Consider the following 25,491-nt stretch of genomic DNA (forward strand, 5'->3'; position numbering starts at 1 on the left):
TGAGAGACAAACACAGAGGTCATTTAGAAGAAAACAAGGCTAAAAGAAAAACTGACACAGATTGAAAATACTTGGCCAACGCACTGATGCAAACCTGCATTAATGTGGAAGTACTTAAGGGGGCGATATAGCTAATGTCAAATGTTTGTTTCGTTAAACCAAATATTTTATTATTCAGCTAGCTAGTTATATTGACAGTGTCATTGTTTTTACTAAATTGTTCCTGAAAGACGATTCTAAACGAAGAATTAGTGTACGCCGCAATTGCACCTCGTGCAATTACTTTCATCTTGTTCTAAATTGTATTTTCTGGCATATTTCACATTTGAAGTCGATCAGACTGACTGAACTATAGACAGGTGACTCACGGCGCTCTGGGTGCTGGAGTTTCCGACGCCCTCGTTTTTTCCGTGGAGTGGAAGGTGCAGAGTCTCCGTCCGCTCTGGAAGGCGTGTCTGTGCCGTTCTGGTGGGTGGAGTCAGGGGAGGAGTCGCTCTGCTCCAGGTTTTTCTTTGAAACCCGATTCTCTGCTTCACCGTTACACCCCACCTGTTTCATACAGGCCACACCCTCAATCACACGCCCACAAATATCCACCTATCAGAAGACAGAAAGAGAGAATTACTCTGCAAATAGACAGAAATGACAGTGCCGGATGAAATGCATGTGTGATAGAGGGAATGAGAGTAATTACGTGGGTGCAGATGTCGTAGGGACTGTCCCTAATGTTACATTATCATCTGAATTTCTGCAGACTAGCAGATGAATTTCACTTCGCTAAACCATCCTTTCCAAATGTGTCTTTTACAGCACAATTGAAAGTTACAGCAGTAACATACTTCTATCCTCATTTCTTTTAATTAGCATTAAAACTAATAGTTTATTATTATAAAAATTTTAATCAGTATAATAAATAAATATTACTTTATTCATATTTTAAGATTAAGCAATAATTAAAGCTAATAATTATTATTATATTATTATTACTATTAAATTATTATAAAAATGATTACGTGTAATATCCATAATAATAATTATTATTACAAAATATAATATAATTATTATTAAATAAAACAATTATTAAAATGATTACATATGTAATAATTATTAGTATTAATATCACTAAGAATGATTATTGTTATTATTACAAAACATAAACAAAAGAACAAGAAGAAGAATTATTATTTATTTTACTATTATTATTATATTTAACTTGATTTAGGTAAAATCACAGTGTGACCACTGACTGACATTAGAGAACCATGAACATGTGAATTTGTCAATTTATTGAAATATAATAGTAATACAGTACTAAAGGAGTTTGGCTGATAAACAAGTTTGAAAACCCTTTTTATAAATAAACATTTCCTCTCTTTTCTTTACAAGTTCTTTACATCTGTAGCTTCTAGCTAAGTCTGGAAACGTGATATTTCAAGGATCGTTGACTTTCGTATCATATACTGCATGCGATATTCTTAATTTGTTGCTTCTGATAAAACACCTGCTAAATGTTAAATGTAAATATGCAAAGATAATTGCATAAGACAGACATCTACTGAGGTGCAATGACACATTAGAGCTAATGGAGTCACGGAGCAGCTACAGATCAATTCTTTCTGCATTGCATTTTAAAAGATGCATAAGCATTTACCTCTTTAGAAACACTTAATCAACATGAAACAGCATTCTTAACCCATTTTACTGCCATAATGTGACATTTCTGTGAGACAAAACATGATTTTATCTATCAGGGATTGATTATTTCTTAAAAATGATGTGCATTAAGACTTTATCATCCATCAGTGAAGAAATTAAGCAGGAAATCGCTAAAATGTTTGGGGGATGCTGGGGCGTCCTACAGCGTGACGCTGTCTGCTAACTTTATGATGAACAATAAAAGTCTCTTAGGTTCAGTAAGACGAGGGCCGGTGTGACTTTTACTGCTGTCTATGAGTTAATAGATGCCAAACACACTCACATGCGCATATGAATAGCGCAGATGCACACGCATTAGTGCTTTCATTAGAGCGATCGGCGACTCTCTTTGAGAGCCGCTGATGTCTTTAATCAACAGGTGAGAAACTCTATAAACCTCAAAGGACCTGCAGGTGTTTCAACCCAAGCGCACACACTTTCTGCACTCGTAATCTTTGAATAATGAAATATACGGTTGAGTATGTGAATGCATACGCTTCTAGCCACAGAGGCTCGATCTCATGCATGGCAAAATGGGTCAAAACACAAATTGAGCGGCTGGCAAGCATCATCAAAGCATTCATTGCGCTTGCGTACTTGTGTGGAGTATGTTTCTGGCCTGAAGCGAAATACATTACACAACAGAAACTCCATGGGCATTGCAAGATCAAGGAGATGAAATGGATCAAATCGTTCAGCAACTGAACAAGCAATTCCCACAAGCCTTCTGTGCGTTCAGATCATGACACGGCTGTGATGGTTTAATTAGACATCTGTAGTAAATTTTGTAGCCTTCTTGCCTGCCACTTTTGGAATTTTGTTATTAACGATAACGTACAACCAGTCTGCTGAGTGTGAAAAGTATTGTGGGGTTTCTGCAGGTTTTTAAGACTTTTTAAGTCCAAGTAAAGAAAATGTAAGGAATAGATGGAAGGAGCCCCAAAGAAAACCATCAAAATGAAGTTTTTTATTCATTTAATGCAATGACTTAGTGAATCTAAGACTTGATTTAAGTCCCTTTTAAAATGTGTAGAAAGGTGAACTAAGACTCTTTTAAAACCCACAATGCAATGTAAATGTTGAAAAGGATCAGCTGTATGTGTGAAAACCACTAACACGCAGGGGTGTGAAGTAACGAATTACAAATACTCACGTTACAGTAATTAAGTAGTTTTTATCAGTAATTGTAATGAGTAGTTTAAAAATTGTGTACTTTTACTTGAGTACATTTTAAGTGATGTATCGGTACTTTTACTCCTCTATTTTCCTCCGTTTGTGGTCGTTACATGCTTATTTTAATTTTATTTTTATCCATTAATGTGATTGGATAGAGAGCTAGTAATCGGTCACGTGACTTTCGTCAAATCAAATTGTGCATAGAAAACTTTAACCGCCAACTGCTGTCTATCATGGCTGCTGGAAGTGCATTCTTCAAGCATCAATTCAGTCACATCTTCCTCTATGTTAAGGTAAATTTCGGATTTCTGCTTACTAAATGATTTGTATATATGCTATCTATACCTGAAATGTGGTGTGAGGTTTCGGGTATTGCGTACAGTGTTAACTCCCGCAAGTGTCACGTTTCTGTAAATTCCAACTCACTTGTGAGATGCACGATCTGCGCTGCCTCGTCTCTCTCGCGTGCGCTCTGCTGCAGTCTCGTGGATAAGTTGTTGTTGCTTGTTGACTTTTGATGAGTTTGAGCGCGTGATGCTGTGAAAAAGTGTGTTGGAAACGATTTGAAATAATGTACTCAAATTGAGGACCAATCTGCACCTTATTGATGACCCGTGACATTAATACACTGCATCTGTGTCAGCCCGTGATGTAATAAAACTGCAGCTCATTAATAAACTTTTTTTTTTTTAATCCATTTTATACAATCCACCTTCATTTAGCAAGTGCACTCGCGCATAAACAATTTTCAAATTCAACACTCTTTGTTCCATTCAGTTGTGGATGCTGCTGATCCACCGAGACCACCGCGTGCGTTTGTGTTTTCTTTTGAAAAAGTTTCCCCAGAAATACGTTGCTATTTAATGCATTTTTCCTTACAAATTGTTTTTTCAACATAACAATTCGAGTAAATGTGTAAAAGGTATGGCATGATGCCATCCTTCTAGAACAATGTGCATTTATGTTAAAATTGTAACATAAATTATCAAGTTTAGTTATTCTTATTTCTTTATTGCAAAACGCTAAAACTGGCACCGTTTTGGAGAGAAATGGGCTCTCATTTTAACCCATATCATGGTGTGATGCTGAACTATGAGTTTCTAATGGTGTTTGTATTTGCACTATTCTAAATATTAATATTTTATGTGCAACAACAGCATGCTGTCTCAGTGGCCTTACACATGATTTTAAATCTATTTTTCAAACTTTGTTTTAAATGGGGATAATTGTACTGAGAATAACTTACATCTTTTCTTCAACTGAATACTGTTTCTGTGCTGTTTTGATGCGTTTTAAAGAAATTCAGGAACAAATGAGAAAGAAAGTAATTGAGATCTATCAGTCTGGAAAAGGTTATAAAGCCATTTCTAAAGCTTTGGGACTCCAGCGAACCACAGTGAGAGCCATTATCCACAAATGGAGAAAACATGGAACAGTGGTGAACCTTTCCAGGAGTGGCCGGCCGAAGAGGTCACAAAAGACCCCATAACAACATCTAAAGAACTGCAGGCCTCACTTGCCTCAGTTAAGGTCAGTGTTCATGACTCCACCATAAGAAAGAGACTGGGCAAAAATGGCCTGCATGGCAGAGCTCCAAGACGAAAACCGCTGCTGAGCAAAAAGAACATAAAGACTCGTCTCAGTTTTGCCAGAAAACATCTTGATGATCCCCAAGACTTTTGGAAAAATACTCTGTGGACTGAAAGCAAGGCATACGTATTTTTATTATTATTTCTTTCTTTTTTTATTTTACTGTATTTTACCAATTTTTTGATCATTTTCAATTCTGGCTGTTTGATTACAATGATGCTTCTGACTGAAATTTTCACCCCTTTAAAATCTCATTTTCTGAGCAAATACATAAATAATTTTTATAAAAATTGATATTGATTTGATAGGACAGTAGAGAGCAGACAGGAAAGCATTAGGTGGAGAGGGGGGGTCAGCAAAGGACCTTTGAGATGGGAATCGAATTTGGGTCGCACGAGCACAGTTGCACTATATGTCAGCACACTAACCACGAGGCTATTGGTGCCAGAGCAAGTACATAAATAATGAAAAAAAATCATTAAAAGTATTAACATCAATATCAGCTGGCTTCAATCTGGTAAATAAGGGGCATTTTTCACAATTCAATCAAATCGCCAAAAAATAAAAGCATCATTCTCAATTTTTGAGTGAACATCCTGCTTTGCTCTAAACTAAATCACATTACGGAAGTAAGAAGCCCTGCAAACAGCGTTTAACATTGACTTGAAGTGCAACTCTTTAGAGCCAAAGAATTTTAAAGAGACAGTTCACCAAAAAAAGTCAAAAATCCTCTAATCTTGTCTTTTCAAACATGACTTACCTTCTTTGAAACTCAGAAGATACTTGGAAAACATTTTTTGTCAGTACAATGAATGATGTGTTGGATCCCATTGACTTTTACTGTATGGAAAAAATACTCAGCGATACTGAGATTTAGAACGACACGATGTTCAGTAAATGATGACACAGTTTTCATTTCTGGATGAACTGTCCCTTTAAGATCCAGAGAGACATAAACTCAGTCAAGTGTGTCCACACGTTTGACTGGCCGTGTATGTGAGCGCTTCCTTCCTATTAAACCTTCAGCATCTGTTTGGTACATCAATGCTCGAGTCTCACAGATCAAACCCTGATAGATGCGATTATGCGATGCTCATCTAAAACAATTAGCAAGACATCAAAGAGAACTTACCATCATCAGAGACCCGCAGACTACAGCACCTCGTCTTCCTCTCTACCTCTCTCTGTATCTGTCTCTCTCTCTCTCTTTCTGTCTCACTCATCAGACTTCCGCCTGGTCATGTGACCACGCCGTGCAGCCACAGTTTCCTGCTCTTGCCCCTGAGTCCCTGACATTACTGAACCGTTAAAATAGAGTTTAATGCTGATTACTATAGTCAAATACATAATGTGTGTCTATAGTTGCCTCAAAACTATTCCAGTTAATCAATAATCATGAAAATACTTAAAGGGATAGTTTATGCAAAAATTCTGTCTTCATTTACTCACCCACAAGATTCTCCAACCTGAGTTGAACACAAAAGAAGATATTTTTAAGAATGTTGGTACACAAGCCGTTGCTGGTAGCCATTGACTTTAATAGTGTTTTTTTTCATACTATAGAAGTCGATGGCTACCAGCAACTGTTTGGTTACTCAGATTATTCAAAAATCTTCTTTTACATTCAACAGAAAAAAGAAACTCATACAGGTTTGGATCAACTTAAAGCTGAGTAAATGATTTTACTCAGTCCGTTTAAGACAAAGGCAAGTCTTGCCTTTAGAGGAACATGTGAGCAAAAAAATGGAAATTATTCACCGTCATGTCACTCCAAACCTATATGACTTTCTTTTTTCCGTTACAGATAAAAGGCGTTTAGAAGAAGTATTTTATATGAAAGTAACACAAGACAGGTACTACTGAGATCCTGAAAGGACAAAGACACACTCTAGTTGCCATAAAATGAAAAATAAATAAATAAATAAATACAAATAAAAAATAAAGCCGCACGAGAATACTAGTAAAAAATGACTTATGAATTAGATGCGGGTCACTATGAATTGTGATTATACACTACTGTTCAAAAGTTAATGCTAAGACTTTTTTAATGTTTCTGCTCACCAAGGCAACATTTATTTGATCAAAAATACAGTAAAAATTGTAATATTGTGAAATATTTTTACAATTTAAAATAGCTGTTTTCTATTTGAATAATATTTTAAAATGTAATTTATTCCTGTGATGCAAAGCTGTATTTTCAGCATCATTACTCTAGTCTTCAGTGTCACTTGATCCTTCAGAAATCCTTCTAATATGCTAATTTGCTGCTCAAGAATCATTAATGATTATTATCAGTGTTTAAACCAGTTGTGCACTTTTGTGGAAACAGTGATGGATTTTTTTAGGAATAGAAAGTTCAAAATAACAGCATTTATTTGAAATAGAAATCTTTTACTATACATTATAAATGTCTTTACTGTCACTTTTGATCAATTTAATGTATGTGTGCTGAATAAAAGTATTTATTTCTTTAAAAAAAAAAATCTTACTGAACCCAAACTTTAGAATGCGAGCTTCGAAAAGACTCTTCATAATTTCTCCACAGGTTTGGAATGACATGAGGGTGAGTAAATGACAGGATTTTCATTTTTGGCTGAACTGTCTCTTTAAATCAGCACATGAAGAGCACAGACACACAAGCCTGAAGCTGGTATCTCATGCAGTATTTGATCAGCTGCTCATTTTTCAATCATGGCTCACAGACATTCAAATCAGCTCACAGGCACGCCAAAGAACTGCTGCTATACAGAAGGCAAGGCAATGAACATGTTAGGCAAATCTATTGTTTATCCACTGAACATGCATGTTTTTTACAGCTGTGTTCACATGTGAGCTGTAACTGTGCAAACAGTATGTGCACATGTACTCACTCGTGGTGCTTTGCGTTTTCGAGCGGGTCGTCCGACTCTTCGTGTTGGTGTGTTCGTCACTCTCTCTTCTTGTGTGATCTCACACACTTCCTTTTCTGACTCTGGACTCTAAAACAAACAAACACATCAGAACTACAACAAACACACACATACTCTCTTTTCTCTTTCATTTGAAGCTGTAATCTGAGATAATAGTGACACTGACTCAGAACTCCTTTATACAAGAAGATATTAATTCTCTAAAATATTCTTTCCATAAAATTTTTTTTGACCTATTTTTTCCCCCTCTAATAGTGAGGCGATGACTGCTTCAGCAAACAAACCCCTACTAATGACAAAATTCAGCAGAATTAAATACAATTAAATTAATGTATTTTTTTTATTATTTTAATCAAATTTAAGTTGACATTTGATGTAATAATATAATATCATACATATATCATACCTTTATAATAAATAAAAGAATATTATGAAAATAATTGAATACTATTAGAAACAATAATTTTAAAATATGTTAAAATTTTAATTTTTAAAATCTTTTATCTATTTTTTTTTTTACTTTTATCAACAAATATAAAATAATAAAATAAAAAGGAATTTTACTTTGAAGAACTTATAATAAAATAAAATAAAACAATTTTAATTTGGAAGACTTTAATCTATTAAAATAAAATAAAATACAATAAGGAATTTTTATTTGAAGGACATAGATATATGAGCACATAATACAATTAAAACAATAAAATAAAAAATAAAATAAAGGAATTTTAAATTGAAAGAATTGAATAAAATAACATTTAAATTAAATTAATTTAAATTAAATAAAAAAAAAAAAAACTAAAAATAAAACAAATTTTAATTTGAAGGACTTAGATCTATGAGCATATAATAAAAAAATAAAAAAGGAAATTTAATATAAAGGACTTTGACCTACAATTAAATAAAATAAAAAAATAAAGGAATTTTACTTTGAAGAACTGATCTATAAGCATATAAATAAATAAAGGAATTTTAATTTGAAGCATAAATTAGCATAAAATAAAACTAAATAAAATAAAACAAAACAGATTTTTAATTTGAAGGACTTTAATCTATGAAAAGAAAAGAAAAGAAAAAGAAATTGAAGGACTTAGATCTGTGAGCACATAATAAGCTACTTTGATGTATGAGTGTATAATGAAATAAAATAAAATAATAAAATAAATTAAAGGAATTTAAGGAGCATATTTTCCAGTTCCACACACACACACACACACGTGCACGCGTGCAGAGATGATCTGTCTGGACCCTCTCAGTGGGGATCCAGTCGGATGAGAGCGGTTACTAAGGTGAAAATACTGCTTAGCAACTGTCTCCAGCAGGTCATGATGCTGCTCTCCCGAACAAATCCATGAGGTCATTTCCCTGGCAACAATCCCGGCAACCACTAATGTTATTTATCAGCTAGTGTTATCACACACAACCATGAAGCCACAACACACATTGTGCAGATCTAATTCATGAACTCTCCCATCTCTCTCATAAATCGTTCTGTCGTAACCTTTGAAACAACATGAAGTTTAATCAGTCCCCACAGGTCAGGGGTCACCAGGGGAGTATTTCTGCAAACGAGTGTGTGTGAAACTGCCTGAATGGATGTTAATAGTCATTAAACATTAACCTCAAGTCCATTAGAGATATGAAAACCACCAATGAACGTGACATGAACTCCACTCATCTGTGTTGCATCATATTAGTTGACTCAGAAGTATATTTCAGTGGGTCAGTGGAGCGTAATGGACCAATCAAAGACTTCAGCCTCAATCAAGAGACAGGCGATGAACCGTAACCGCAGTCTAAAGACTAATGTCAGATAAATAAATGCTGTTCTTTTGAACTTTCTAGTCAGCAAAGAATCCTGAAAACAATTTACGATAACGTTGTAACCGGTTTCAATATTGATATTAATCAGAAATGTTTCTTGAGCAGCAAATCAGCAAGACACTGAAGACTGGACTAATGATGCTGAAAATTCAGCTTTGCATCACTGGAATAAATGGCATTTTACAATAGAACAGTTATTTTCAATTGTAATAATATTTCCCAATATTACCGTTTTTACTGTAGTTTTGATCAAATAAATGCAGCCTTGATGAGCAGAAAAGACTTTATTCAAAAACATTTTAATAAATCGCACAGATCCTAAACTTTTGAACGGTAATGTATAATCGCAATTCATAATGTAGTTTTTACTGTATTTTTGATTATAATTACATTTTTTATTATTTTATATATAATTAGTTAATCTTTTTAACATACAATTGTTTTGATTTATTAATAATTTGAATTATTTTAAAAAGTAAAAATACAAATTTGACAAAGTTGGAAATTCATTAATTGGTAACAAAAAAGTTGATCAAGTCATTTCAAGTAATTTCAACACAAACTATATATATATATATATATATATAACATACACATATATAAATAACAGAAATAGCATAATTAAGTATCGTATGATTTATTGCAGTCTTTCAGTGCCTTATAATAATACAAAGCTAAACATGGTAGTAATTGTACTAATACGATAATTAGTTATGATTGTCATGGGTTGGTTGTATTGTAAGAGTACAGTACAAACACATGACTCAGTAAGTCAGTGTTAAACAGTATAGCAGAATATTACATCAGAACATCAGAGCGCGGAGACATTTTGTGTCTGCTTTTGTCATCTCCAGATTATTTCGGTCATCAGCGGGTTATTTTGGGCCACTGCTGTTGCCAAGCAACCAGACTCGGCCGAGAACAGGAGGAAATTCCCTGGTGTAACGAGTCTGTTGGGTCCAGCACCTCTCTCTTTTCCACACACTCCACTCTCAATTTCCAGGTAGAGTCACACACATATAAAGAGGCTGAAATAACTCAAGAAAATACACCTGAACACTGTCCTATAGGCACCAAATTAAATCAATAAAAAATATAATATTAAAATTTATTAAAATATATTGAAAATATAATATATTATTATATGTTAAAAATGTATATTTGCTTTATTAAAAAAACTAAGTATTATAATTTAAATAATTCCAAAACTTTTTTAAATCCTCTGTTGAAATCTTATTATTAGCATTCACAATAACACCAAAAACATGAATATGAACACAAATGTGGCTAATTATGAATTCATATTTTATATTAGTACAATTTGTTTCAATCATTTTTTCATTTAGAATAAAGCATGTCCAGGACATGCGTTGAATGTTTGTGTGCTCCTGTTTAAATGGGTCGTTTTTCTCTGCCAAAGCAAACACTGATCTGATCACTGCCATAAATACTATATCAGCTAATAAATAACTTCAGCCAGGTTCACGGAGGGCATCTGAATGAGCAGAGCAATAAAATACACCACAAACAACACACACATCCGAGATCTCAAACGCACCTTTTGCCCTGCTCAAGATCGATTACTAAAGCTCTAGTAAGTGATTCACCTGCTTAACAGACCAAAGTTGGTGCAAAGTTAATAAAAACCAATGAAAACACTACAGCTAACCAGCTCACGCCCCCAACATATACTGTAATAAAATGCTTCTTTCAGTACATTAACACAGATTTTTAAACTGGAAATAGCTCATATCATCACTAGATGTATGTAGTGTAAACTGGCTCTCTTCCCTGCTAAATACACTGTACAACCAATTCACCTACAATATTACATGAAAATCTACCACATGCCTCACCTCACATGACTTCGAGCTGCATATATCAGTTAGACAAGGCTTTCTGAACACTGTTAGGCCAGCGTACATAAACTACCGATGCTGTGTGCTGCTCCAACAGCTGAAAACAGATTTATAATAACTGTACGGCCATTAAACTGTAAGAGGAACGGAGCAGAGTTACGGAGAGTTACCAGAGCGTTCCTACAAACCCACAGTCGTAACCTCAATGACACTGCGGTGGTTCTCTCGAGATTCCTGAGGTCAGTAGGACTGTAAAATCTCTCTCTCTCTCTGACGGGTTCCAGGTTAATGCTCATCCGGGATTTTAATGAGTTTCCCTAATCATCCATGTGGTTATTTCGCCTACTGATTCCAAAGATGGGCCATTTCAGTTAAAGAGAACATTTGACTAGCACAGAGGTGAGATTTTATTAGTTTAAATGGGTTAGTTTGGTCATCACAGGGCCGTATACGGGTATAACACAAACAATTATACAATCAAATTAAAGCCATAATATTAGATTATTGCAGCTCGGATGGGATGGCATACATAACTAGCCTTACAGTTTAATGTAAAGCTATAATACGTGAGTAACACATCTTTCTTAAAAGGGTTACTCCACCCCAAAATGAAAATGATGTCATTAATTACTCACCCTCATGTCATTCCAAGACCTCCGTTCATCTTCAGAACACAAATTAAGATATTTTTTATGGAATTAACACGATCAACATCCAGAAATGTAGCAAGGAGATCGGTAAAATAATCCATGTGTCATCAGGGGTTCAACCGTAATTTTACGAAGCTACGAGAATACTTTTTGCATGCAAAGAAAACAAAAATAACGACTTTATTCAACAATTCGTCTCCTCCGCATCACTGTAGCGCCATTTTGGAGAGTATCCACTGAACACAAACAGTGTATGCTGTTCTATGTCAGCCGCACCACACAGTTTATTTACGCTTTGATTTTAACGAAAACCACGTATCCGTGTGGTGCGGATGACACAGAACAGCGTAACTGTTACGCAGTTTGCGTTCAGTGGATACTCCCCAAAATGGCGCTACGGTGACGCGGAGTAGAATGCATCAAAAATATCTTAATTTGTGTTTTCCGAAAATGAACGGAGGTCGTTTGGATCAACATTTTGGGGTGGAGTAACCCTTCAATATAGGCTATCTTATAAGTGTTGCTGTTTTTGTCGCTTTTTAGCTAAAAACATTTTACGCTAACATGCAAACACAGACATAATGCACATAAATATATGTCCACTATAGTCTAATTATTTAAGTGTGATCTGAAAAAGTATGCTAATTTAAGCTAATTTTGGGCCCCTTGTGGCAATTGTGAGAATGAAACGCCTTCTTCTTCAAGCGTCTGTGTTCACGTATACGCTACTTGCGCAAAGTGTTCATACCATGACATTCTGGTAAAAGTTACTCATCTAATTCTCACGTAAATGTGCATCTAATGAGATGGGAAAGCCTTTAATATATAGTCTATTATATGAGCATTTCATTTTTGTTATTGTTTAACAAATTCCAAGCATTGTTTTGTGTTTATTATGACCGCATTTATTCTACAAGCGAGAGTTGCGCCAAAAAAGGCTCCGTTATAATCGAAAAATGCTTCATTGATTGTTTTGTCGCTTACATACCCGATAAAAACAATATCACAACATTCTAGAGAATTAAGAGGGCGTTTATCCCTCATGAAAATTAACCACGGTTTTATTGTAGAAGTAAAAGTGTAATAACCATGTTTTTTTTTTTTTGGTGTATTGATTATCATTTGTATAACCACAGTTAACAAATACCATGGTTAAACTATGGTTAGTGTAGCAAAACCATGGTTAATTTTCATAAGGGATTTAATTTATTTATAGGCTATTATCTAATAGGCCAAGTAACCTTTTACACATAAATGAAAGTATGTGAATAAAGAGTATTTGTTTTCTCAATAGTTCGTTTCTTTTAAACAATTTTCAGACGTCGTTTAGTTTATAGCCGTATCTGCATATCAGGGACGCGTCATAACGCTGCGTCATATTTAAGGGAATCGGATTAAGGAGCGTGCACACGGTGCAAGCGCGCGCTTCGCTGAATATAGCCTACTAATAACTCTCCTTTAGACCTCGTCGACGCGGTAAAGAGGTGTGTTTTACACGCAGCCTGGTTTGTCCTTCTCACTTTGCCCGTGTCTGGCGGCTTCCTCTCGGTTCCCCAGCACACACACACACACACACACCAGTGACGAAACGAATGACGCTTACCGTTTTGTTCGCCGCTGCGTCACAGTCCAGATCAAGAGGCATGATGAAACAAAAACACACTACAGGCCTGATCTATGCATTTGAAATCAATGCAAATGAAATAAAAGACATTAAAATGCTGAGGGACTTTTGTGGCGATGAAACTGATCCACCTTCAGACCATCAAATCCTCCTTCTCCCTGCGAAACCAAACACAACGACCGTATTAATTTATTTCTGGAGTAAAATGGACATTTATACATTAATAGTGCATGGAAATCTGATTATTTATTCTGGCAAAATCTATGAAAGGCTTGTAAGAACACAAGTAGGCTATATGTTTCCCTCAGTAGGCTATCTCCTGGTATAAATGAGGCAAGATTGTTTTATCACATCACGACAGTTCGTAAAAAAGACTTGATTTGTGTCCACAAAAGACAAAAAGCAGCCAGTTTGTGGTTTAATGTGGAGAGTCTGTAACATGGCGGGCGTTTGAATCCCTGCCAGTTTGTCTTTGCGCTTTATAACGCGTCGCGTCGCGTTGCGTTAATTCCATGACGCTCTGGAAAAACGAGCGCATTTCTCATTTATATATAACATCTCATTCATTTTCATATAATCTCCTTTAAAAAGCTCCGACATATCATTAGAACAGCAGTCAAATGAAGAGCTTATTGATGAAGAGCGAAATGACTTTACTCTCCAAATTAGATTTGACCAAAAATAATAGGAAAGAAACTCTCGCACGCAAAGATGCAGCTAAACACTCTTTTTATTTGACAGCTTGAACTTTTCTGATGCTGTCCAAGCCTTTCTCAGGAGTTTTCAACCTTATATTTCTGCCAAGAATGAGGCTAGACATCTTCAATAACTACATTTTATTGAGAATAGCCTACCTAGCCTCATGTTTGACATCATTAGTTGACATTAATTAAAAGTAGAAATATCACGAAATTTAAGACTAAGACACAAAAACAAATACGTTTTTGTAAATGTTACGTTTTGATTATATTCGCTAGATTTGATTAATTTTGACATTTATTAAATGGAGCTTAAGTAGGCTATTTTTTAAACACACAATGAACCATCAGGGAAAGGAAATTAGGCCTGAGCACTATTTTGGATCCATCTAAACACACAATAGGGCGTTTCTGATGTTAAACAATGAGCCTGGAAGGCCTAAAGTTTTTGCAACACCTTCAGGTTCAGCACTGAATCTTCTTCTGATCAAAAACACATTTTCTCTGTATTTCACTCTTTGGAGACTACAAAGTTCTCGATGTTATTAAATGTTCTTCAGATAATTAAAGCCCCAGCTGCTTTCTCTTTTTTTTAAGATTTTTTTTTTCGTTCTCCTTTGCTGTAATAGGCTATTTATTTATTTATTCCTGAGCATTTAGAAAGAGGTTCATAAAGTTGCGTGACCTGCTGTGAGTGAAACCCATGACACCTGACACAGGTGTGCTTAGAGTGGACAGACCTTCATGAATAAACACAATAAACTCAAAAACGCATATTTAATTATACACCATGAGCCTATATAGGTCAAGAACTCTCATGCTTTCTAAATATATTTTATAAATATTTAAAACCCCATTAACATCAAAAACCAATGAATATAACATATTTTGCTATAAATAACATTTGCACTTAATCCTGAAAGAGGCCTCAGAATTAACATCTCAAGATCAACCAGAAGAGCTTTTTCTTCCTTACAGTTATTTGTAACCTTCGTGTCTCACTTAAGAGGAATAGTTACACTCTGAGTTGCGATAAAGTCAAAGTTATTGATAGATATTGCATTAAATGCTAAAGATGAAGCGTAATGCCGGCTGACAGACTTCAGCTCGCTTCATTCACACATTCATAGCGAGCTCAACTGAATTAACATGTCATATGAACTCTTTTAAGGCAGCAGCTGCTGGATTTTGTAACGCACATCTGCGCAGATCTTAAATCATTATCTTCACCACCACCATCTTCATCATCATCATCATCCTCATCCTCCTCATATGTAAGAGAGAAGCTCGGTGTGTGTATATCTGTGTGAATTACCCGTTTCGCCATGCAGCCCCGGGCCTGAACCTTCCGGTGGTCGCGCACTGCCCGTCTTCCCTCCGTGTCTCTCCCCGTCCTGAGCCTCCCCGGCACCGGCACCGGCCTGCTCCGCTCCGCCGTCTCGGGCTTCAGTCGCCGCAGAGGCCCGTCAGCGGGAAGGAGTCCGCGGGGTCCTAGAGACCGTTACATCTGGATCACCAATGACTTCCCAGTCGTCACGCGCACTGGGGAGATCGATTAAACGTGATTTTTCAGGCTTCATAAATTTGTTTTGCCGTCTGTTCTTGTTTTACTTACGATTCGGTTGCTATAGCTTGACTTTACAGTGTAATTTGGCACATTACACCGTGAGGGAAGCACCACGCAAGGTCAGTCCTGGTCCCAATACTATCCACCCTATCCGCCCTAAATAGTAGCCTATTGAAAATGACTACTATCACATAGATTTTAAGGATAGATTGCACATTGGGACGCAGGCTGGATTCCAAAGGAATATCGGCCTATGTGTATACCATATTTTTTCAAAAAACATAAAATATAATAAAATTAACTACTAATATAAAAAATAAAATAATAATAATTATTATTATACACACACAAACACAAGCGGTCAAAAGAACAGCCTAAGTTTTATGATCTTTAAAGAAGTCAAAAACATTAAAATAAGTATTTGATGAAAAATACATTAAAAACGGTATTATTGTTAAATATTATTGCAATAAAACAACTTGTCTCTGTTTTAATACAGGCGGCTGTATGTATACGCGTTTCTATTTCTATACATTTCTATATACACACACATATAGATAGACAGATAAATATGCGGAAACACTTTATTTTACAGTGTTAAATAGTATTGTTATATATTATTACAATGTAAAAACATGTTTCTATTTTAATAAATATGTATGTGTGTGTGTGTGTGTGTGACCCTGGATCATAAAACCAGTCATAAGGGTCAATTTTTCTGCACTTGCTTTCCATTGATGTACGGTTTGTTAGGATCTGATAATATTTGGCTGAGATGTAACTATTTGAAAATCTGGAATCTGAGGGTGCAAACAAATCTAAATATTGAGAAAATCGCCTTCAAAGTTGTCCAAATTAAGTTCTTGGCAATACATATTACTAATCAAAAATTTAATTTGGATATATTTACGGTAGGACATTTACAAAATATCTTCATAGAACATGATCTTTACTTAATATCCTAATGATTTTTGGCATTAAAAAAAAATCTATAATTTTGACTCATACAAAGTATTTTTGGCTATTGCTACCCGGCAACTTAAGACTGGTTTTGTGCTCCAGGGTCACACACACATGCATATATATATATATATATATATATATATATATATATATATATATATATATATATATATATATATATATATATATATATATATATATATATATATACATATACATACACACAGAGAGAGAGAGAGAGAGAGAGAGAGACAAAGATGTGGTAACACACAGTTCGTTACATGTACTTACTGTAGTAATAACAATAAATTACACATAATTGCATGCAACTAACTGTAAAACAAACACTCATCCTAACCCTAACCATATAGTTAGTGCACGTAGTTCATTAATATTACTCAGTACTTAAATGCATAAATATACTGTAACAAGGACACCATCAAATAAAGTGTAAGCAAAAATGGCAATCGTTCAGTACCACATAATACATTTGTATTACCAGAGTACCATTTTGTTTTTCAGGGACTTGACCTCTGCAAGGGGCCGAACATAGAATAATATAACTGTAAGAGAGCGAGACAGACAGACAGAGCGAGCGAGAAAGGCCTTGAGTGAATCTCTGCAGCGTTTTATTCTGTCACACACAGATTTCCCCCAGAGTACACGTCTGTTCATGCTGCTCTCATTAAAATTCACTCCACGTCAGGCCTGCTCACGCTGGCAGAGTGCCGAGACCCTCAGACTGCCCATCTCTCTCTCTCTCTCACACACAGGTACTCATACTGAGGAGTTTACAGCTCTCAGATCTCACTTATACTCTGACAACAGAACAAACATGCAACTCATACAAAGAGTAAAGCATGTGGATCTGGGCATACTGCCCTACAAAATACTATGTACACAAAAGTATATACCATTCCATCACCAGAGAAGTACATGCTTTCAGTGCATAGAAGTAGTATTCAAATTTGGCCACAACCACTGTGAGCATCATGTTACAAGAATATGGAAATCCGTTTCCACAATAGAATAAAACCAAACAAGAGTAATTGCAACTTTCTGTCTGAAAATTTTGCACTTATATCTCACAATTCGGACTTTTTTTCCTCAGAATTGCTGAAATGACTAAGAATTTTCTCACAATTTTCAGTCCTCACAATTTAGATTTTTCAGAATTGCGAGTTTATATCACAGTTCAGAGTTTGTATTTCTGAGAAAAAAAGTCAGAATTGTGAGATACAAAGTCCGACTTCTGAGATAAAGTCACAATTACCCTTTTTTAATTTACTTATTTTTTGGAATTGCGATATATAAAAACAGAATTGTGAAAATTCAGATTTTTTTTTCTGAGAATTGCAAGTTTATAGCCGCAATTCCTTTTTGGATTTTTCTTAGAATTCAGAGGAAAAAAAAAAAAAAAATCACAATTGTGAGCTGAAAAGTCTGTATTTTTATTCCGTAGTGGAAACCGAGAGAAAAGGAAAAATTAATACTCCAGTGATTTTTTTGTTTTGTTTTCAAGATATCATTTATTCTGAACACAACAAATCATCACTTGAAATCACATGCATGTAAATCACGGCCTCTTTTCTATCAAATTTACTTCTTAAAAAAAAAATGAAAAAGTTGTTCGGTGGACAGAGCGAAATACTGTGGCTACCGGCACCGCAATGATCGCCTCTGCCAAACCAGCCAGCTATCACAGAAGAGCTCTTGAGCCGAAGGGCACAGGAAGTGATGTCATTAAGCCCCATGTACTGCAGGTAGAATCACATGACGCAGAGGTCCAGAAACAAATGAGTCCATGAATGAACTTGGCGGAAAAAACAAAGAAACAAAAAAAAAAAAAAAAAAATTTTATTGGAGTAAATAAGATGACAGACTTCAAAGAAACTAAATCAACAAGTCATTTTTGGCAGATATTTAAAATTAAAATGAAATGAAGGCATCAATATGATTCACATTCCAGCTTTGCATAAACAGACGGCTATAGAGAGGGACACAAATACACACACACACACCTCCAGAAAAACACACAGCAGGTCAGACGTGTGTGTGCAAATGTTTGTAGGTAAGAAATGTCCATTCACAGGATATATTGACTACAAACAGTGCTTCTAGAAGAAAAAAAAAGAAAAAAATCAGCTAAATTAACAATGGGTAAAACTCTCCAGTAATAGGCGCACAATACATCCACATCTTCATTAAAGTACCTATTTGAAAATCTATAAAACTAAATCAATTTGATCTTAAACATACATAAATGCTGAATGACTTGAAAATATGAACTCAAATAATTGAAATATATGACCAAAATATTTCCTTAAATGTACACTGAAAAGCTGCTAAAATGCTGTCCGTTTACTGAAAATAAATAAAAAAGTAAATCGAAAATAAATTACAGTACTGAACTCGACCCTTTTCTTTAACCGAGTTCCTTTAGAAGGTCATTTATACTGCATTTGCAGCAACTGCGTCCTTGAAATCAACATGACCACACCCACATAGCTCAGCCAGCCAATCAACTCATCACACTCATCCTTAAATCATGCATCACTTTCTATTGCGTTCCGTTCCCACCTCAGTCTCGTTCTCGTCAGATCTGACACATCTTTGGGTGCATCGGTTTTTCAAAAGCTTTCAAACTTGAACAAACTCAGCTACAAAATTCAAACGAGAATAACTATTCAAACTAGCAGGTCGTCAACACAGACCCTTAAAACTGCATCTCTATCTCACAAACAAAGAAGGGTAAAAAACACTGAAAACAACAAAACATTTTCCTTCTCAAGTAATCCACAGGAAGTCAAATCCCTGAACACTCTCCGATTGGCTGAGTCTGGGTTCAGAGGTCATTGTCTTTGTGGTGATGCCAGACCTGAAATAATGCAAAAAAAAAACAAAAAAACAATTAGTTTGAGTATTTAAAATGAACAAAGCAACACAACTACAGATATAATGCTATGACACTCACATGGCACTGCTTGCTTCGTATTTGGCTTAACCTGGAAAACAAAATACAAAATTATCGTGTTAAAGTCAAAGATTCACTTTAACCTGTAAAACACATAATTTTCTGAAATGGAACAAAAACTTTGTGCATGTTTCATGCTTTGTGTCATATTTGATACATCAGGGTTTTGGTTCAAAATGTATGATATACTGAGAATACAGAGCTTTTTATGGAGAAACACCTAATTTTACTCAGAACAAACAGAGCAAAAATATGTTGATATTTATACAGACAAAAGGTAGGACGAAATTCTATAGCTTGTAATGTAAAACAAAGAGATCTTAGTAACAGTAGCATAACAGTCTTACATAAACTGCATATAAATATCAGTTGTCTATAATATCTCTTAGTAAGATGAGATTTTTATGTTTAGTTTTATAATAAAAGCCCTGTAGCTTCAAAAATGATAATGCAATGCAATGTTGATTAAGAGATAAACCTTCCTCAAAAGCCCGGTGATCATATTTGACTCATATTTGAATGCAATTCTTCTAAAAAATGTTGCATGGATAATTAAGCAATCACTGATTTCTGAAATTGCTTCAGTCAAGCTTTTAATTACTAGCAATGCAAAAGTTTTTCTTATGCATATTTGATGATAATCAGTAAAGATTTCGAAGCAAAAAGACAGACACATGATCCATAAGCTGAAGGCGGACGTATTTACAATTATACTAAAATGCTTTTTACTTGCTAAAGAAGCATAAACTATTAGTCAGGAGACAGAATGCATGTAGTATAGATTGTGGTAATTAAATAGACCCACTACACTTTTTACATACTGCAGAACAATTATTCATATAAAACAGCTGGCTTTTGAGTCCCTCATTATTATATGCATAAATAATGACAAAAATAAACTGCTGACACCAGCTTCATTAACAAAAATTACACAAAAGACTTGACTTTTTAACTTTTTTCTTTATGTATATGTGTTCCCAACTGAGATTGCTGCCCATTTTGAGGCCAGTAAGATTAAAAAAGAAAAAAGAAAAAAAAGGACACCAACAACACAACACAACAATCACCAACAACTTCCAGAAAGCTGGGGTGATGCTCTGACAATCTACTGTCCTCAGGAGACTTTGACACAGAATTACAGATGCTACACAGCAAGATACAAACCTCTGACCAGCACCAAAAATAGAAAGGCAAGATTAGAGTTTGCAAAAAAGCAGAGGCAGAAGAGGTTTGGAAGTGTGTTTATGGACCAATGAGACAAAGATGAACCTTTATCTAAGTGATGGGAAAGCACAAATGTGGAGAAAAAAGGGAACTGCAAGTGATCCCAAGCATACAGCCTCATCTGTAAAGCATGGCGGAGGTGGTGTCATGGCATGGGGATGCATGGCTGTCTCTGGAACAGGCCCTCTCAACTTTACTGATGACTTAATGTATGATGACAGTAGTAGAATGAATTAGGAAGGGTACAAAACCATCTTGCCTACCAATATTCAAGAAAATGCCACCAGATTCATTGGGAAGTGCTTCATATTGCATCAGTGACCTAAAACACCCTGCCAGTTCAGTCAAGGAATTTAAGTCAATCTCCAGATTTAAATTCGATTGAACATGAATTTCAGCAGCTGAAGAGGACAGTAAAAGCAGAAACTCCCCAAAACAAGCAACAATTGGAATTGACTGCATTAAAGGCTGGGAAAGTATTTCAAAGGATGAGAGCAAGAGTCTGGTGATGTCTATGGGTCCCAGACTCACTGCTGTGATTGTGTGCAAGAGATCTGCAACTAAATAATAGCTTTTAATCTTTTATATCTGCCTTATGTTCAACTGTCCCAATACTTATGCTCACATCAGATAGAGGGATGAACTCTAAAAGTGCTGTTCTTTTTATTTGGTAAAACATGTATGTGTTGAAACGGCTAATAATAAAATGTGACATTCTGTAGTTTTGTCTCATATTCATCTTTTAATCATATTTGCAAATGTCTTGACTCCACAGCCAACAGAGCAATTTTGTCTTTACTGTCCAATACTTATGGAGGGCACTGTATATGTAATGATCCATAATCTAATATAAGTCATTAAGGCATTTTAACAAAGGCATGTTTTAAGTGCTGCTCTCCAGAAAATATTCACTCAGGAAACGATTCCAGCTACAGCAATTTTGAGCAAACTTCTGCTCAGAGCCTAATTTGAGTGATGGCGTCTGAAACTAGCAGAGAAAGGCCATCAGAAGCAGACCAATAAAACATGAGCGGTGGAGCTGGATGGAGAGATGAATGAACACAGCGAAGAAAGAGAAAGAACCAGCGCTATAATGAAGGTGTTTCCCAGTACGGGTTCGGCTCATAAAGGTTCAGTGTGCTGGACCCCTCTGACCCTACAGGAAGTAGTTAAAAAAACATCCAGCACCCCTCCACACACTCGTAAACAGCCTCCTCGTTAATACTAACGAGTAATTAAGCACTAACGAGCCCCCTCAGACAGCACAGACACACGCCAGACACACACACACACCCTCCCAGTAAAACATTATGAGCTTTTGTTGTGTGCAGAGAGGGGAAATCTCATGAAATCATTGATGTTCAGGTAACGAGGTCTGCATTCAGGAGCATTCTGGGTAATGTAGTTCCGATGTGGAGGGCAATACCTCTGTCTTTGCCATTCTGCAGCAGTCTCTCATCCTCTTCTCCTCCATCTTCTATTAAAGACAACAGAAGAGAATATATATTATGTTTGTATATAAAAATCAATTAAGAAGCATTAAACACTCCCAACACAGTTTTGTAACAATTTTTTGTCTAGAGACATTTTAAGTGTTAAGTGTTGTTTACTAAAACTAAAATGATTCAAACTAAAAACTATTGTTTTAATATTTAATCATTTATTTAATAACTTAATACAAATTGTTTTCTGTCATTTAGATAAAGCTGATTTAGATTAAAAAACAATGTTGCCTTGGCAACTAACTGAAATAAAAGAAGTTAAAAGTACTAAAATGACAAAAAAAAGGGTCAAATCTAAATATTATTTTTTGTTAAATTACAAAAGCACCTAACAAATTTACTTGAATGTAAATAAATGTAAACTAAACCTTTATTGAAATAAAATCAGAAAATATAAAAATTAAAGCAAATCAAAATGTGAATAAATATGATAACAGTATATAAATAATACTAAATTAACACTGGTAATACTGATAATACTCATATCAGTGTAGTATAACTGAGATACTATCATAGTTTTTATTATCGTAATATTTTCAATTGATTTTTTATTTTTCTGCTCATTTTAATTTAAGTCAAAGTTTTAGTAATTTTGTTGTATTTCAATTTGAAGTATTTTAATAAATCAAGTTAAACTAAATAATGTTTGCTTGGCATTTTATGTCCCTTAAAAGCTTATTTTATTTCAAGTACCAAATATTTAATGCTTTCACATTTAGTTAACTATAATAAATCCTAATTCATAAACCAATATATTTACATCTCTATAATCAAATGCTATCATGGCACTAGAATGTCCAAAAAAATTGTGTGTTTACTTTTTAGTAGTTTAGCTATTTTATTATTAATATAGTCCAATCTGTTTCAAGTAACAGGTAACCTGAAATTCTCACACCATTTCTCTGTCACAGCTGTGAGAACACAGACTACCCACAATGCATCATGATCGTACCTGAGTTGAGCTCTTTGACCAGTGAAGACATGGTGTTTGTGATGGAGTCTGCTGCCACCAGGAGATCATTTCGCAGGTTTCTGCGAGGTCCTGTAGGATCCAAACACAAAGAATGTTTTGCAGGTTTATTGAGTTAAAAAAGGCTAAAATTATTGAATTGTTACACCAAGTAATATGCATGAACTGACATACTTCAAAATATTTTGTCCGTCCGCAACAAAATACAAAAATAACAACATATTTGATGTTTAATATACATGTCAAAATGGGTGGGGCTCGTCAGAAAATAAAAAACACAGTAGTCTCTTCTGTGTTAAAGTGATAAATGAAGACGTTACCCTGAGCAAATGCTTCCTGAACGTCTCCACCCACTCCAGCTAAAGAGTCCTGGGGTCCGTGGGTGGGGGTGTGGCCTGCATGTATGGGGGAGGGGCCTGCCGAAGGAGAGCGAATGGGCATCTGCATAGATCGAGGGGAGGCGTGGCTAGGGGAGGAGCCAGCAGCTTGAGCCTGAAGAGAGAGAATGAAAACTTCATATTGTACAAGATACACCTGCTCAACCTTTCTGCTAGCACTAAAAACTACAGACTGATCTGACTGTTTGTAAAAGCCTACATGCAAATGCATATTCACATCAAAAATGAATTCTCTCTGCGAAACTGAAGGCAAAGTCATGAAATAAAAGAGGCTGGGTCAAAAATAAAGCCAATGGCAAAGAAAGGATTGCTGAAACGAAACAACTTTTTAATGGAAAACTTAAGTCTTAAAATATGTGCTACTACTTCTAACAGGTAAAAAGATGCATTAAGATTTTTTGAGAACTTACAGCAGACACTGGAAGTTAAACATAGGGAGGAAGAGAAACAGATAAATACTTCTAAATAATAAAAATAAATGAAAAACAATGGAAAAGAACCTCACATAAACAAACGAGAGACACTGAACAATTTCTCTCACATGCACAGTAAATCACATACTCAAACAGTGTATTTTCATATCCCAGTATACATGTACTAATACACTGACTAAAATAGTACAAGCACCATTTTTATAGATGGAAATCATATTAGTTGTAACGTTTATTTTTTCGTAATATTACAAATGAGTGAGCACCAGAGTTATATTATTGATACAGTGCCCTCCATAAGTATTGGAACAGTAAAGAGAAAATTGCTCTGTTGGCTCATTTCTTTGCTCTTATAAATTCCTTGACTGAACTGGCAGGGTGTTTTGGGTCATTGTCCTGATGCAATATGAAGCACTTCCCAATTAATCTGGTGGCATTTTCTTGAATATTGGTAGGCAAGATGGTTTTGTACCCTTCCTAATTCATTCTGCTACTGTCATCATACATTAAGTCATCAGTAAAGTTGAGAGGGCCTGTTCCAGAGACAGCCATGCATCCCCATGCCATGACACCACCTCCACCATGCTTTACAGATGAGGCTGTATGCTTGGGATCATTTGCAGTTCCCTTTTTTCTCCACACTTTTGCTTCCCCATCACTTAAATAAAGGTTCATCTTTGTCTCATCGGTCCATAAACACAGTTACAAAACTCTTCTGGCTCACCTTTGTGCTTTTTTGCAAACTCTAATCTTGCCTTTCTATTTTTGGTGCTGGTCAGAGGTCTGCATCTTGCTGTGTAGCATCTGTAATTCTGTGTCAAAGTCTCCTGAGGACAGTAGATTGTCAGAGCATCACCACAGCTTTCTGGAAGTTGTTGGTGATTTTACAGACACGTCTTTTAGGGTTCATTTTCACAGCTTTTATGATTTGTCTGTCATCAACTACTGTTGTTTTCTCAGCCGATCAGGTAGTTGTTGGTTGCTGGTGTCGCTGGTGGTTTCCAAACTCTTGATTTCTCCATGCCCTTTGTTTTTGCTAGAGCTCTAACTGACTTCCTCTTTTCTTTTAGCATCCAAATTGCTTGCTTTTCTCTCAAAGTCAGCTCCCTCATCTTCATCCTGGTTTGTGTGTGTCATCATCGAATGCAAGATTCAGAATACAGAAGTAATGGATATAACTGATACGACACATTCTTTTGCTTTTAATATCTGAAGAATTAATGCAACAGGACACAGCTGATCACTTAGAAAGACCTGTGAGGCAACTGCTCCAATACTTATGCTCTCATCAGATAGAGGGATGAACTCTAAAAGTGCTGAACTTCTTAGCTGGTAAAACATCTATGTGTTGAATCCCCCAATAATAAAATGTGACATTCTGTAGTTTTGTCTCATATTCATCTTTTAATCATATTTGTAAATGTCTTGACTCCACAG

The 25,491-nt window shown here is 35.4% G+C and overlaps 2 protein-coding genes across 10 annotated transcripts in view; both read right to left on the bottom strand.

Moving 5' to 3' along the window:
* The window catches only part of LOC306844210 (DNA (cytosine-5)-methyltransferase 3A-like), a 38,903-nt gene extending 33,254 nt beyond the window's left edge, over window positions 1-5,649 (bottom strand). The window contains exons 1-2 of one of the 2 annotated variants that reach the window (XM_079376177.1): window positions 5,594-5,649; window positions 369-597 (exon numbers count right to left, since the gene is read on the bottom strand). In XM_079376177.1, the coding sequence (XP_079232303.1) occupies window positions 369-597; window positions 5,594-5,599 (235 nt within the window). In that variant the 5' untranslated portion in view covers window positions 5,600-5,649. The remainder of the gene's footprint in view (window positions 1-368; window positions 598-5,593) is intronic. The other variant, XM_079376178.1, reaches the window with a different exon arrangement.
* A 12,424-nt stretch (window positions 5,650-18,073) lies between these two features.
* LOC306843434 (dystrobrevin beta-like) overlaps window positions 18,074-25,491 on the bottom strand; it is a 29,318-nt gene continuing 21,900 nt past the window's right edge. For 5 of the 8 annotated variants that reach the window (XM_079374937.1, XM_079374934.1, XM_079374933.1 and 2 more), the window contains 5 exons: window positions 23,546-23,717; window positions 23,208-23,297; window positions 22,180-22,230; window positions 19,530-19,560; window positions 18,074-19,433 (listed from right to left, as the gene is read on the bottom strand). In XM_079374937.1, coding sequence (XP_079231063.1) covers window positions 19,556-19,560; window positions 22,180-22,230; window positions 23,208-23,297; window positions 23,546-23,717 — 318 coding nt within the window. In that variant the 3' untranslated portion in view covers window positions 18,074-19,433; window positions 19,530-19,555. Of the gene's footprint in view, window positions 19,434-19,529; window positions 19,561-22,077; window positions 22,231-23,207; window positions 23,298-23,545; window positions 23,718-25,491 lie in introns of those variants that run through there. The other 3 variants (XM_079374932.1, XM_079374931.1, XM_079374938.1) reach the window with 1 other exon arrangement.

Source organism: Barbus barbus (genome assembly GCF_936440315.1).
Source record: "Barbus barbus genome assembly, chromosome: 24".
In the NCBI taxonomy this organism is placed as follows: Eukaryota; Metazoa; Chordata; class Actinopteri; order Cypriniformes; family Cyprinidae; genus Barbus; species Barbus barbus.